We start from the raw sequence: 16,069 nt of genomic DNA, 5'->3' as shown, positions 1-16,069 counted from the left end.
GCAAAATACGCACATGCATACTGCCTACTTGACAAATGCCCCAACTACATGATGAAAAACCCACCAGATTGGTTCATTGAGTACCTTACCAAACACATCACATACATGTTTGAAAGAGGTCAATTTCCAACAGACAAAGGCAACATAGTACTCACACCTATCCCCAAAAACACTACCAGCAAGATCAGTGATACCACAAATTATAGACCAGTAGTGTCAATACCACTACTGACCAAAATGATGGAAGGTCTAGTAACACAGCAACTAGTGGAATACTTGACAAAATTCTCAGTTCTTCATAAATCCCAATCAGGTTTCAGACCACAACACAGCACTGAGACAGCCATAACCACCCTGATAACAAAATTCAGAAGCATAATATGCCAAGTACAACAAGTATTACTACTACAATTCGACATGTGAAGTGCATTCGACCTAGTAGACCACACCACACTAATGACCCTGCTTGACAACATAGGAATCAGCAATGCAGTGGCAGCATGGTTCAATGGCTTCCTAAAGACCAGATCCTACATTGTAAAGATGTCCAACCAAACATCAGCCTCATGGATCTCTGAGTACGAGGTACCACAGGGATCACCAATACTGTTCAATATAATGATGGTGCCACTCAGAAAAAACTGGAATTAATGGGTTTTAACCCATTGCAGACAACATCACCATCTTCATACCTTTCCAAAACAATATCACAAATATACAGGAAAAAATAAAAAAAGGATTGGACCTCACAGAAGAATGGGCAACAACTTTCAAACTCAAACTGAACAGAGACAAAACCAAATTCCTAATACTATCCAGCCCACACAATCTCACATCCTACCAAAAATTCACAATCAACCAACAAACATACCATATTGAAACACAACTTAAAATACTAGGAATTATTCTCTATAAACATCTAACACTGGACAATCAAATATCAGCTGTAACATCAAAATGCTTCAGAAAACTATGGAAACTGAGAAGAATAAGAGACTATTTCCCTAGACAATCTTTCTCGATACTGGTCCAATCAACGATACTATCGCAACTAGACTACTGCAATGCAGCATACGTAGGGTGCAAGGAAAAAATACTAAAATCGCTGCAAACAGTCCAAAACATGGCAGCAAGACTGATTTTCAAGAAATTGAAATACGAAAGAGCAACCCCACTGCTTGAAACACTACATTGGTTACCAGTCAAGGCAAGAATATTTTTCAAAGCAAGAACCCTAATCTTCAAGATACTATTTGGAATGCCACCCAAATATATGCTTAACATGATTGAACTATCCTCAAGAAATGCAAGCCCGGTAAACAGAAACTACCTACTCCTACATCTACCCAACTGCAAAAACACCATCTACAAAGCTATCTACACAGCAGGATTTAGCTACCAGGGTTCCAAATGGTGGAACTCGATACCAAAAACCATAAGAAGTATAACAAATCTCCTCTAATTCAGAAAAGAAATGAAAACTTACCTCTTCAAAAAAGTTCTACAACTAATCACAAAGATATCATCGCCTTCCTTTCAAATCTACCTCTAATCATCAAAAGTCTACAACTGAACACAAAAGCTAGCACTACCTTTTCCTCTTCAAATCTATCTCTTCAAAAACTCTATGAATAACCACACGAACTATAGTTGCCCTCTCCACATTGCACAACACTACTGTAACTCCACCAAAATGTAAATTGTAAGACACTTTGAATCAAAATTTGTTTTGGGATAGTAGTGGGATACAAGAATGTGTAAATAAAATAAATAAATAAATATTTCTTTCAATGTATTGAACAGGCTGCCAGTTCAACCAAGCACCTATTATTCAGCATAGTAAACAGCTTACTGCAATCCCCATAATAAAACCAGCCTGCTCTTCAAAACTAAACTGCAATAATTTTGCTGCATACTTTGGCAATAAAGTGTCTGTCTGGCTTTACAGGTAGTCTCATCCAGTCTCCCATTAGTTAATCAGGAGCACACAAACTTGCCCTCTCCTTACAAACATGGGGCTTTTTTTAACCCAATAACAGAAGAGGGCCTTGACAAAATCCTTCTCTCTGGAATGCCCTCCCAATCGATCTTTGCTGTGAACAGTCCTACTCTTGTTTTCGGGCCCTTCTGAAAACTCTCTTTTCTCAGGCCTTTCCCTCTTTTACCCATAGCTGATCTGGCTCAGCTGCCTGCCCTGCAGTGGCGTTCCTGGCCTGGATGGCACCCGGGGCAGATCGCCGATGCCCCCCCCCCGGGTGCAGCGCCTCCCCCCCCCCCCCCCCGCTAAATGACACCTCCCCCCCTCCGGCAAAATGACCCCCCCCCCCGGGTGCACGCCGCTGGGGGGGATGCCGTGGCGCGCGCCTGCTCCGAGTTTGCTAACTTCGCTCGTTCGCTGCAGATCCCTCTGCCCCGGAACAGGAAGTAAACTGTTGAGATCTTACACCTTAACTCTGCCTCTCTCCCAACAATTTCTAATGCATATTATATTTCCTCTAGTATTAAAAATAAAAGTGGACAAGAGGCAGAGGTTGTATTAGGTGTTGATCTGACTGTATTATTGGAGACAGCTCTTAGAGGTACTATGATAATTATCTTTTTGAGTAGCTCTGAGGGAGATCTGGTTTTAATAAATTTATTTAGGAAGAGGATTCTCAATTTTTATGGTTCATCGATTTATGTTTTTCCTGATCTTTCTCAAAGGACACAGCCCATTGGAAAAGATTTTCTCAAGTTAAGACCTCATGCCTTGGCTTTAGGTATGACTTTCTTTTTGAAATTTCCAGGGCAATGTCTTGTGAAATTTCTGGGAAAGGATTATAATTTTCTAGAACTCTCACAATTGGAAGAATTGATTAGAGCTCAAGAAACTATGCAACATAACTAATCCAGTTAATTATTGTAATATGAATTTAGGATTAGTGTGTATTAGTAGGCTAAATGAGGTTTATTTGTATATGTAGGCTTAGTTTTTTATTTTATTTTTTATTTGTTACATTTGTGTCCCACATTTTTCCACCTATTTGCAGGCTCAATGTGGCTTACATAATACCGGAGAGGCATTCGCTGACTCCGGTGTGAACAAATACAAAGTGATGATGTGGTAAAATAAGATTCATGTGGAACGGTCACATTAAGGAATCGTAAAGCGTAGGAATTGCAGTATGTCCATTACGTACTTTAGTTTTGCAGTGTTGCAGAGTTCAGGCATTTAAGTTGGGTTGGTAGGATAAGCCTTTTGAAACAGGTTAGTTTTTAGTGATTTCCGTAAGTTTAGGTGGCCGTATGTTGTTTTCAAGGCTTTTGGTAGTGCATTCCACAGTTGTGTGCATATGTAGGAGAAGCTGGATGCGTAAGTTGATTTGTATTTAAGTCCTTTGCAGCTTGGGTAGTGGAGATTTAGATATGTTCGTGATGATTCGGTTGTATTTCTGGTTAGTAGGTCTATGATTTTATGAACCAGGGTGCAGATCTTGAAAGCAATACGTTCTTTGATTGGGAGCCAATGTAGTTTTTCACGGAGGGGTTTTGCGCTATCAAATCGTGTTTTTCCAAATATAAGCCTGGCTGCCGTGTTTTGGGTGGTCTGGAGTTTCTTTAAGGTTTGTTCTTTGCATCCCGCATAAATTCCATTGCAGTAGTCTAACCTGCTTATAATCGAACGAGAAAAACGCCCAAGTTCCGACCTAAATCGGGAGATGGACGTTCATCTCACAAAAACGAATAAAGCGGTATAATCGAAAGCCGATTTTTGGACGTTTTCAACTGCACTCCGTCGCGGATGCGGACAAAGTTGATGGGGGCATGTCAGAGGTGTGGCGAAGGCGGAACTGGGGCGTGGTTATCTGCCGAACAAAGATGGGCGCATTTCACTGATAATGGGAAAAAAGTATGCGTTTTAGCTAGAATTTAGGACACTTTTCCTGGACCCTGTTTTTTCACGAATAAGGCCCCAAAAAGTGCCCTAAATGACCAGATGACCACTGGAGGGAATCGGGGATGACCTCCCCTGACTCCCCCAGTGGTCACTAACCCCCTCCCACCACAAAAAATGATGTTTCACACATTTTATTTTCACCCTCAAATGTCATACCCAGCTCCCTGGCAGCAGTATGCAGGTCACTGGAGGAGTTGTTAGGGGGTGCAGTGGACTTCAGGCAGGTGGACCCAGGCCCATCCCCCCTACCTGTTACAATTGTGCTGCTTAATGCTTATTAGTCGACCAACCCCCCCAAACCCACTGTACCCACATGTAGGTGCCCCCCTTCACCCCTTAGGGCTATAGTAATGGTGTAGACTTGTGGGCAGTGGGTTTTGAGGGGGATTTGGGGGGCTCAACACACAAGGGAAGGGTGCTATGCACCTGGGAGCTCTTTTACCTGTTTTTTTTGTTTTGTAAAAGTGCCCCCTAGGGTGCCTGGTTGATGTCCTGGCATGTGAGGGGGACCAGTGCACTACGAATCCTGGCCCCTCCCACGAATAAATGTCTTGGATTTATTCGTTTTTGAGCTGGGCGCTTTCATTTTCTATTATCGCTGAAAAACAAAAACGCCCAGCTCACACATTGTTGAATAAAACATGGGCGTCTATTTTTTCCCAAAATACGGTTCGGTCCGCCCCTTCACGGACCTGTTCTCGGAGATAAACGCCCATGGAGATAGGCGTTTTCGTTCAATTATGCCCCTCCAAGTGACTTAGTACCATTGACTGTATCAAGTTGCGAAATATTTTGACATTTTGGGCCCTGTTTACTAAGCCACGTTTTAGGCACGCTAACATTTTAGTGCACACTAACACGTGTTAACTTTTAGCGTGTGCTAAAAATGATAGCATGCCTTAATAAACAAGACCCCTTATATCTTATTTCATTTTTTATTCCTTTTTCTGTCTTCTTCCCTTTTTTTTTTTATTTCTTTGCCAGGGAGTTCAGACTTTTTTTTTCCTTTTTTATTTTTTATTTCTTTTTTATGTACTATCCTTGGCATATTTCTTAGATATGTTATTATCACATTTGGGGAAATTTCAATAAAAATAACAATTTTTAAAAATAGCGAACACCTCTCTTCCTAATGGGCAGCTACCAATAGCATTTTAAAAGGCAGTGATGTGTCCTGTGTTAAAGAACAATCTTGACCAGGACAAGCTTGAAAGGTATTGCCAATATCTAACATCCCATTTCTAGGAAAACATTTAGAACAGTGTGTTCAGCTCACTGATTGGTTCGATATGCCAATCTGGATTCATATCTGATTATAGAACAGACAAGGTCCTTGTATTCCTGAATAAACTGACTACATGTTTAACAGTAGTTCAAGAATGGGCTAAAATACAACAATATTTGCCTGAACCCAAGTAAAATTGAGCTCCTGTGGGTCCCTAACACAAGTACTGAAATCAGAATCCTTTTCGGGAACTGCAAACTCCCCCTTAAATCATAGTTCAGTACCCTGAGGGTACAGCTAGACTCAACACTGAGTATAACACTTATGTAACACTTATACAGATCCTTCAAATCCAAGCAACCTTCAGGAGCTGCGTCTATCATCTGCAACAATCACACTGTCTCTCTCTCTATACATCGAGAAGGCAAGTTTTGTCACAGTGGTTCACACCATGATAATATCAAGGATGGATTACTGTAATGAATGCTACATTGGTGTGACTGCAAAGAGTTTGCACCAGCTCCAATTGATTCAGAATGCCGCAGCACAACTGAAAGTTGTAAGCAATATGATGACATCACTCCATTCCTGCAAAAACTTCACTGTCTACCAGTACAATACAGGGCTAAATTTTAAACTCTGTGTCTGTTCTTCAAGGCCCTTAAAAGAAATGGGCCAGAGTACTTAAAGAACAAGATTTCCCTCTATGTACCTTCAAGGTCACTATGGTCCTCCTAAGGAATATCTCTAATCACACCCTCTCCAAATGAAATCACGCAATGTGACATCCACCAATGAACCATCTCCGGTGTAGCCCCCACACTCTAGAACGCACTCCCAGAACAGCTTTGCTTAACACAAGACTATCTCTACTTCAGAAAGCATGTGAAAGCTTGACTGTTCTCCCATGCCTTTAGTGGAAGAAGCAACTAACCAGTTAGTCACACGTATGAGGACTAACACGCTGCATATACTGTAACAGGACTTCGTTGTCCATTCTTTCTCTAGCTCAGATCATTTTCATTCATCTTTTCTGATTCCATGTGCAATTTTTTCTTAAGTAAGTTAGTTTCCTTGAGTTATTTTATTTCTAATTCATATTACTATATGTTATCTGTCTATATGTTCTACCTCTGTTTACAGTACTGTGTTGACATTTTAAGTAGCATACTCTACTATAATGTGTGTACTGTGATTTGAATATTGTTTACTGCTGTAATTGTCTATTGCCTATGTCCAGCTTATGCTTGCTGTATACTGTCTTGGGTGAATTTCTTCAAAAAAGCAGTAAATAAATCCTAATAAATGAATAAATATAAAATAAAAATAACTTTATAACATTATCCCCTTTAAGTACATCAATCTCTTAATCATCTTCTTCCTGTCTCAGGATTTTGTATCAGGGTTATCTGTGATTCTCAGAGGAAGTATAGATGACAAGCTCAACTGGGCCTTCAACCTCTATGATTTAAACAAAGATGGCTGTATCACAAAAGAGGTATGTATTAAAACAAATTATAACCAGATGTAATGGCTTTCATATGGCACTATATTATAAGAAGAGTGTTCTTTTAACTAGTTGGGGGTTGGAGTTTGGGAATCAGCTGGCACTATGGCACTGTTGTGTACTGCTATGCAGAAAGATCACCAAGTTGATCCCTGAGTTGGGTCGATTGCCTCCGGTGTACAGCACGAGTCATGGTCATTTCTCAAGGATGACACCTTATGTCTAGATTCAAAACCCATAACTGCTGGTTCCAGAAAGAGGACCCTCCTCTCCAGTTCACAACTTTGTTGCAATGATCAGAAAAGGTACTTGGGTTAAAGGGGTTTAAAATAAGGACAAAATTCCATTGGTAGTTGCAAATCAAGAATTGTAGCACTAAGGTCCCAGCCCAGGCATCCAATTGAATAGGAAGTCAAGAGGAATGTGACAGTTCAAGGATCAGCCTTCTTTAGTCACATCCCAACACATTCTCATACTTCCTGTACAGCTTTTCCTGATATCAGCTGGGAATACAAGTCTTAGGTTTTGTTGGGCTGTGAGTTAAAACAACCTGAATGTTTCTGTTCCATCCCTGTCCCAGAGTAATGGCTAAGTATGGAAATGCAGCTAAAAGAGCAATTTAGTTGAATAACAGTTATCTGTCCAATGTGGTAATGTGCAGGAAACACATTCCTTCTGGACAGGAAACCTGTGTGATTAGTACCTAAATCAAGGGTTCTGAACCCAGTATTGGGACACACCAAGCCAGTCTGATTTTCAAGACATCCACTATAAATATATATGAGATAGATTTGTATACAATGAAGGTACTGCATACAAGCTGTGATCATCTTTGGGAAGCAGTGACTAAATCCAAACCCCATCCTTTATGTGAAAAAATAAGTTACAGAAGTTCAAACATTTTTCAGACTGCTTATGGACCCATAACAACTTACTGGGACAGACCGAAGGTCCATCAAGCCCAGCTTCCTGTTTCCAACAGTGGCCAATCCAGTTACAAGTACCTGGCAAGATCCCAAAACAGTACAATACGTTTTATGCTGCTTATCCTAGACATAAGCAGTGGATTTTCTCCAAGTCCATCTTAATAATGGCAAATGGACTTTTCTTTTAGGAAACTAGCCAAGCCTTTTTAAAACCCCACTAAGCCAACTGCTTTTACCACATTCTCTGGCAATGAATTCCAGAGTTTAATCACATGTTGAGTGAAGAAATATTTTCTCCGATTTGCTTTAAATTTACTACTTTGTAGCCTGGCACCCACGTCAGTCTTTACCGGTCTATAATTTCCCGAATCACCTCTAGAACCCTTTTTAAAAATCGGCACCACATTGGCCACCCTCCAATAGATAGGACTTAAACATATGATTTTGTTTGATGTATGTTATCACAGCTGAACTGCAAATGATGGAAATAAACAGATGTGCATTTTCAAATGAATACAATCCAAGCACGTGGTTCTTCAGGTTGGAATTAGCTTATTGTTTAGTTTTGTGATTTTCTTAGGAAATGATGGACATTATGAAATCCATTTATGACATGATGGGCAAGTACACTTACCCAAGTATGCGAGAAGAGGCCCCGAGGGAACATGTGGAAAACTTTTTCCAGGTAAGACATGAAACTTTGGGCCACATAAAAAAAGAAATATTTCACATAGGTATGGGAGTAAGGGTAGCCCCTGAAAATCTAAATAAAATAAATATATAACAGGGGTGCCTGTCATTTAAACAGGGAAAATATAGTAAAGCAGTAGGACAGAGTACCTAAAACAAAATAAAGGTCCTGGTGGAGAGGGGGGAGACAGAGTACAAGGGCCAAAACTGGAGTAAGTAAAAGATCAGAAACAACAAGGTAACTGAAAAATGATATGTATTTATAAGTAAAAACACCTTTATTAGGTGATCCCCAAAATAGCAAAGTTACCTGTAGGCAGATGTTACTCAAGGACTTCAGGTCAGGGTGTTCTCACATGTGTGGGTGACATTGTCCAACAGAGCCTGGTGCGGATGCTGACCAGTGTATAGGATGTTTCAAGAAAATTCTAGTAGTGTCTCACTATGCCCGTGCAAGTGCCTTCCCTCCAACTCACGAACTCAGGTCCGTCACTCAGAAATGCAGCAAAAGAATACTACTCCTAGGGGAGATGGGAGGGTATGTGAGAATACCTGGCCTGCTGTCCTCAGAGAACACCTGTTACAGATGGGTAACTTCACTTTCTCCAAGGACAGGTAGGTCAAGGCAGTAGTTTAGATGTGAATGTATGTACTGAAGACCACGTTGCCGCTTTGCAAATCATCCTCAACGGAGGCCAATTTCAAGTGGCTACTGATGTAGCATGCCTTTGACATATATGAGCCTTGGCGATGACCCTCAACAGTAAGCACAGCCTGGGCATAAGTAAAGGAGATGCAATCTGCAAGCCAATTGGAGATTGTATGTTTGCCAATGTTTGAGTCAAAAGAAACAAAAAGCTGTGTGGATTGTCTATGGACTTAGTCCGCTCCAGATAGATAGAAAGTCTAAGCTCGCTTGCAGTCTAAGGGTGTGCAGTACACTTTGCGAGGAGGCATGTGGTTTGGGGGAAATGTTGGCAGAACATTTGACTGGTTAAGATGGAACTCCAACACCACCTTAGGCAGGGCTGGTCTTAGCAATTGCGGGGCCCTGTGCAGACCAGTTCGCTGGGGGCCCCCCCCAGTCCCATTTTGCCCCGCCCCCACCTAGCCACACCCCCACCCCTTGTTGACAAGATATGTTTTAAACATTTTCTTTTATTTCAAATAAAAACAGATCAAGCAAAACTTCTATACAAAAACTAATTCAAACATAAAAAATACTATACTAGAAAACCTTTGGGTTTAAAAAGCAAAACCATGTGAATGCAAGGACTAGATAAATGAATTAAAATGAATCCCCTTAATATGTAATACTTGGTAGCAATAATGAAACAGTGATTGAATATCAGATAGCAAGCAGCCTGAGCCAACAGATTTATTTTCCACTGAACATAATTAACTTTGTATGAACTTGGCTGCTAATAGTGTGCTGAACTGGACAATGTTGGCACATTTAGCCACACCCTTTTACCAGCCATGGCACATATAAACAGTAATCATTGAAAATATTACACCAGTACAGGAGAAGAAAAATAACTGGGGGTTTTTTCATTATAAATAATTTCTGTGAGCTGTTACAGCTCCAGTACACCCCAAACCACATTAGCATATAGACTCCTGCATGCAGCACAATACCAGAAAAAACAGAACATTGCTATACATTGCAAAATAAGACAGCAGATGTAAATTCTCAAATTGGACATATTCCAAACACTAAATGAAAATAAAATGATTTTTTCTACCTTTGTTGTCTTGTGACTTTGTTTTTCTGATCATGTTGGTCCCAGTCTCTGATTCTGCTGCTCTCTATCTGCTCCCTTAACTCCACTTCTCGGGCTTCCTTTCCATTTTTTTCTTTACTTTCCTCCTTTCTTCTTCATTTTTTGCCCTACATCCATAGGTAAAAAGCTGGTCCTCTGCGGACTTGACTAGAGGAGGTATAGAGTGGATCCAGCTTTTGCCTATTTTCTCCAGCCATGTGCAGTTTTTCTCCTCTTTTCCCTTTCCCTTGTCTCCGTCAGTATGCATCTTCTTCCTCTTTCTTTCCTCCCCTCCATCCATATGCATCTCCTTCCTCTCTCTTCCCTCTCCTCCATCCATGTCCAGCATTTCTCCTCTCCTCCACCCATGTTCATCTCACTTCATCTCACATCCTCTCTCTTCCCTCCCTCCATCCATGTCCAGCATTTCAACGGTCCTCTCCCCTCCATCCGTGTCCAGAATTTCTCCTCTCCCTAAATCCATGTGCATCTCCTCCTCTGTTTTCCCTCCCCTCCATCCATGTCCAGCATTTCAAACTCTCTCCCCTCCATCCATGTGCATCTCCTTCCTCTATCTTCCCTGCCCTCCATCCATATCCAGAATTTCTCCTCTCTCCCCTATGTGCATCTACTTCCTCTGTCTTCCCTCCCCTCCATCCATGTCCAGCATTTCTCCTCTCCCCCTCCCCTCTATTCATGTGCATCTACTTCCTCTGTCTTCCCTCTCCTCCATCCATGTCCAGCATTTCTCCTCTCTCCTTTTCCCTCCATTCGTGTACATCTCCTTCCTCTTTTTTTTTTCTTCCCTCCAACATTTCTCCTGTCTTCCTGTGAAAATGATGAGGCTATTGTGAAGAGGAAGCTCCCACCTCAGGATCCCAGGTCCCTCTTTCACTCAGGGTGAGCTGGTTCTCCATATGCAGATTTTATGCAAATTGGTCTACTACCCTTTTCTGCTCAGGGTGACCTGCTTCTCAAAAGGCAAACATAGTCAGGTCTCACCAATCAGGCTATTTTCATACACATCTTTATTCCAGCCTCTGGGGCACACTTCTTTTAGCTTAAAACACTTTCACAAGCTTAAACAGTTCTTCCAGCTTAACCATTTCATTTCTTCCTATTCAGTGCAATCTTCCATTTTAAACATTTCTTCTTGCACAGTTCAATATCCATAGGTTTCTTCCCCCTGAGCCCTCTCACACAGGCATTTGGGCTCAGTACTAACCCAGTCCCTGGACACACAGTCCCTCCTTGTAGCACACAGCTCTAGACATACAGTCTCTTCATCTTGGACACACAGTCCCTCTTCACTGTTCTAGACACACAGTCTTTTCCTCTGGGACACACAGTACCTCTTCACTGTCCTAGCCACACAGTCTTTTCAGCTGGGGACACACAGTACCTCTACCCCCAGTCCAAAGGGCACAGCCAGTACTTCTCACGGGGATCCCTCTGCTTCAGTTACCAGCACTCTTCTTCAGCTGCTAGCTCTCCTTTCCTCCCTCACAACTCAGGTGGGGTCTTAAGTGGGTTAATGACCAAACAGGACCCAGCCCATAACTGCTGCACCTGTTTCCACCTCCAGGACTCTCCCCGGTCCTAGCGACCTCCAGCTATACCTCCCCTTACTGGCTCCCTTCAGTGACTCACCCAGTCCTTCTCCCTGGACATTTTAGGGGAACAGCGCCCTCTAGGGGCCTAACCAGGGTAGGACAGCCTCTCCCTTCTCACACTTCCCTGCCCTCCACTCCATCTATGTCCAGCATTTCTCCTCTCTCCCCTCCCCTCCATCCATGTGCATCTCCTTCCTGTCTTCCCTCACCTCCATCATGTCCAGCATTTCTCCTGCCCTCCCCTCCATCCATCCATCCATGTTCAGCAATTCTTCTCTGTCCCCTGCCCTCCCCACCCATCCATGTCCAGTGATTCTCCTCTACCCTCCCATCCATGTCCAGCGATTCTCCTTTGCCCCCTGTCCTCCCCTCTCATCCACATCCAGTTATTCTCCTCTGTCCTCTGCTCTCCCATCCCATCCATGTCCAACGATTCTCCTCTGCCCTCCCCTCCATGTCCAGTGACTCGCCCCAGCCCCCAACATACCCCCCCTTTTCAGCCCCGAGTTTCAGTTCCAACCCCAGCCCCACCTGTGCCCTCAGCTTTCCACAACCCTCCTTTCCTTCCAGCCGTCCTGTGTTTAAAACGTTGCAGCGGCAGCAGCAAAAAAGCAGGCTCACCTCTAGCCTTCCCTTCTCTCTGTATGCCGCCTTTGCGGAAAACGGAAACAGGAAATTGCATCAGAGAAAGGCTGCACACTGAAAGAGAAAGGAAGGCTAGAGGTGAGCCTGCTTTTCGCTGCCCGGCCACTGCTACTTTTAAACGCAGAGCGCTGGGAGGAAAGCTGAGGAATCGATTATTGGGGAGCGGAGGCAGCGCCACTGGGCTACCGCTCCTGTTGCCCCTGCCTAAGACCAGCCCTGACCTTAGGAAGAAACTTAGGATGCATGCAAGAACTACTCAAAAGGAGCTTTCATCAACTGGGTGAGAACAACATTGAGATCCCATGACACAGTGGGAGGTTTTACGGGGGGGGGGGGGGGGGAACTTTGTCAACAGCAAACCTCTCATAAATCAAACAACTACTGTACAGAGTTGGGCTTACCTTCTACACAGTGATAAGCACTAATTGCACTCAGGCAAACCCTTACACAGTTGGTTTTTCAAATCAGAGACTCAGAGAGCGCAGGAGGTATTCAAGCAGTATTAGTGTAGGACAAGTAAGAGGATCTAGGACCTTGCCCTCACACCAGACAGCAAACCTCCTGTACGTAAAGAGCAACACTTTTAGTGGAGTCTTTCCTGGAAGCAAGCAAGATTCTGGAGACACTCTCAGCCAGATTCAAGGATACAAACTCTATGCTCTCAACATCCAGGCCATGACAGCCAGGGACTGGGAGTTGGGATGCAGAAGGGATCCCTCGTGCTGCGTGATGAGGGTCGAAAAACACTCCAATCTCCATGGTTCTTTGAAGGACAATTCCAGAAGAAGAGGAAACCAGATCTGCTAAAGCCAATAAGGAGTGATTAAGATCATAGTTCCCTCGTCTTGTTTGAGTTTCAGCAAAGAGGTATAATAGGATATGCATACAGAAAGCCCGTTTCCTAATGTAGGAGAAAGGCATCTGATGCTAGTCTGCTGTGTGACGTAAGCCTGGAACTGAACTGAGGGACTTTGTTGTTAATATAAGTGACAAAAAGATCCAACGAGGAGGTGCCTTACTCTCAGAAGATTGAGAGACCTGTGAGGATGCATTACTATGCTCAGTCTGACCACAGGCTGTTGTTCTTTCCCGCTAGGTATGTGGCTCGCAGGACCATCCCATGGAGGAGCGCCCACTGCTACAACCCTGTTGCTTCCTGACACCATGGGTAGCAGCCCTTATCCCCCTATTTGTTCACATAGTACATTGTAACCTGATTGTTTGTTTGGATGAGAATGATTTGGTTCTGCAGTTGATCTCTGAAAACCGGAATGATTTGGTTCTGTAGCTGATCTCTGAAAGCCTTTAGAGCATTTCAAATGATCCTCAGCTCAAAGAGGTTGATATGGAGACCATGAGCAGACCATGATCTTTGGGTGTGAATCCCATCGACATGAGCTTTCCATTCCAGGTTGAATGCATCCATTATCAGCACCTTCTGAGAAGGCGGAATTTGGAATGGTAGTCCCAGCATCAAATTCAACTGAATTGTCCATCACAGAAGAGAGTGATTCAACTCTGGAGGGACCTAGATGACATCCACTAGATTCCCAGTTGCCAGAGATCCCTGGGAAGCTATGGTTCACTAGGCCTCTTTCAAATGGAGACAAGCCATGGGAGTGACATACACTGGTGAGGCCATGTGGCCTATCAGTCTCAACATCTGCTGAGCTGTGATCTGCTTGCTGCGCTGGACTTGTGAAGCAATTGCTACCAAGGCATCTGCTCTCGCTTGTGCCAGAAAAGCCTGAGTTTGCACTGTATTGAGCAGAGCTCAATGTACTCCAATTTCTGTACTGGGAGAATGTGGGACTTGGGGTACTTTATGATGAACACTAGCAGCTACAGCACCCAAATAGTTCTCTGCATTGACTCTTGCACCCCCTCCTGTGAAGTGCTGTTGACCAGCCAATCGTCCAAGTAGGGAAACATGTAAACCCCTAGTCTGCGCAACAACACTGCAACTATTGCTAGACATTTGGTTAATACCCTGGAAGTTGACACAAGGCCAAAAGGCAGAACGCAATATTGGCTGTGGTGTTTCCTTACTTGGAATCTGAGATACTTCTTGTGACTGGGAAGTATTGCTATGAGGGTATAGGCATCCTTCAAGTCCAAAGAGAATAGCCAATCCTTTTCCTGAATCATGAGAAGAAGGGTGTCCAGAGAAAGCATCCTGAACTTTTCTTTGACCAAGAATTTGTTCAGGGCTCTAAGGTCTAGGATGGGATGGAATCCCTCCATTTTCTTGGGCACAAAGAAATACTTGGAATAGAATCCTTTCCCTTCTTTCCCTGGTAGCACAGGTTCGACCACATTGACATGTAGAAGGGTAGAGCTTTCCTCTATAAATACCTGCTTGTGCCAAGAGCTGATCAATAATACTCTTGGTGGGCAATTTAATGGTTTCTGATGCCAATGAAGTGCATAACCAAGATGGACTATTTGAAGAACCCACCGGTTGGAGGTTATAAGGGGCCACCTATGATAGAAAAAAAACGAGCCTCCACCCTACTAGAAGGTCATCCAGGATGGTTACTTGGACTACGGCTATGCTGTCCTGGAGCCAGTCAAAAACCCATGCCCTGCTTTGACTGGGGAGCTGGCTGGGACTTCTGAGAGTGGGACTGATGAGGGGGAGAGCAGTGGGATGGGGGCTGCTGGCCAGAGCAAGAAGGCAGAAGAAACTTACACCTTTGAGAGTAGTAAGTCCATCACCTAGGCCCACTTGAAGATCTCCTGGATGAGGAGGATGCAGCTAAAGGCTACCAAGAGAGAGACTGGATAGTGTCATTGTGCTTCTTTATGAGGTCAGTGACCTTCTCCACCTTCTCTCCAAAAAGGTTTGTCTCCTCGGCAAGGTACATCCACTAATCTCTCCTGAACCACTGGTTCTAGATCAGAGACATGCAGCCATGAGAATCTGCGCATCCCCACACCCATGGCGGAGAGTCTGGATGCAACCTCAAAAGTGTCATAAATGCCCCTAGCCTGATACTTTCTGCACTCCAGCTGTTTACCGGCCAATTGGCAAAGCTCAGTGGCCTGCTCCTAAGGGAGAGAGTCCGCGAGACTAAGTGTACTGCATATCAAAGACTTCAAGTAGATGCTCGTTTAGAGCTGGCAGGACTGGAAGTGGGCAATAAGCATCAAGGCCTGAAAATTTCCTCCCATATGAGTCTAGTATCCAAGTGTCTCTACCTGGGGGAGCTGAGGTACGAGTCCTGGAACTCCTCACTTGTTTGAGGGCAGATTTGACTACCAAAGAGTGGTGAGGCAGCTGAGCCCTCTCGAATTTGAGAGCCTTCTGGATACAGTACTGCTTATCCTCCTTCATAGGTGCAACCTGCACTGAGAGAGGAGATTCCCAGTCTCTGCCCTGGGTTCCTCCTCCATCTGCAACTTAAATGGGATGGCTGAAGCCATCTCCTTCATAAAAACTTGTAAAAGAGAAAGACCCTTGGGTAGAGATTTTCATCTCTCTTGAGGTTGGGAAGGATCAGAAGGGACACCATAAGACTCCTCCTCTGAGAAGTAATGAGGGTCCTCTTCTGAGTACAACAAGCAACAAAGAAAGACCAAAACCTCATGAACAAGATCACCAAACACAGTGAGGAGATGGAGCCATCTTGTGGAACCAAAAGGTCTTTATTCCAACCAGCATAAACAGTAAAAAGCTGATGACCCGACACGGACAATTTTGGCAAAAGGAAACCTGCATCAGGGGTCTCATCAAACAAACAGCTGATGAAAAAGGACAGCA

The 16,069-nt window shown here is 43.6% G+C and overlaps 1 protein-coding gene across 1 annotated transcript in view; it reads left to right on the top strand.

The window, feature by feature from the left end:
* The window catches only part of KCNIP2 (potassium voltage-gated channel interacting protein 2), a 259,164-nt gene that overhangs the window by 227,479 nt on the left and 15,616 nt on the right, over window positions 1-16,069 (top strand). Inside the window, 2 exon segments of the mRNA XM_030204787.1 lie at window positions 6,553-6,660; window positions 8,176-8,280. Of these exon segments, the coding sequence (XP_030060647.1) occupies window positions 6,553-6,660; window positions 8,176-8,280 (213 nt within the window).

The sequence above is a fragment of the Microcaecilia unicolor genome, chromosome 5 (assembly GCF_901765095.1).
Source record: "Microcaecilia unicolor chromosome 5, aMicUni1.1, whole genome shotgun sequence".
Lineage (NCBI taxonomy): Eukaryota > Metazoa > Chordata > Amphibia > Gymnophiona > Siphonopidae > Microcaecilia > Microcaecilia unicolor.
The sequence above is the reverse complement of the archived record's forward strand: the minus strand, read 5'-3'. Positions and strand labels throughout refer to the sequence as shown.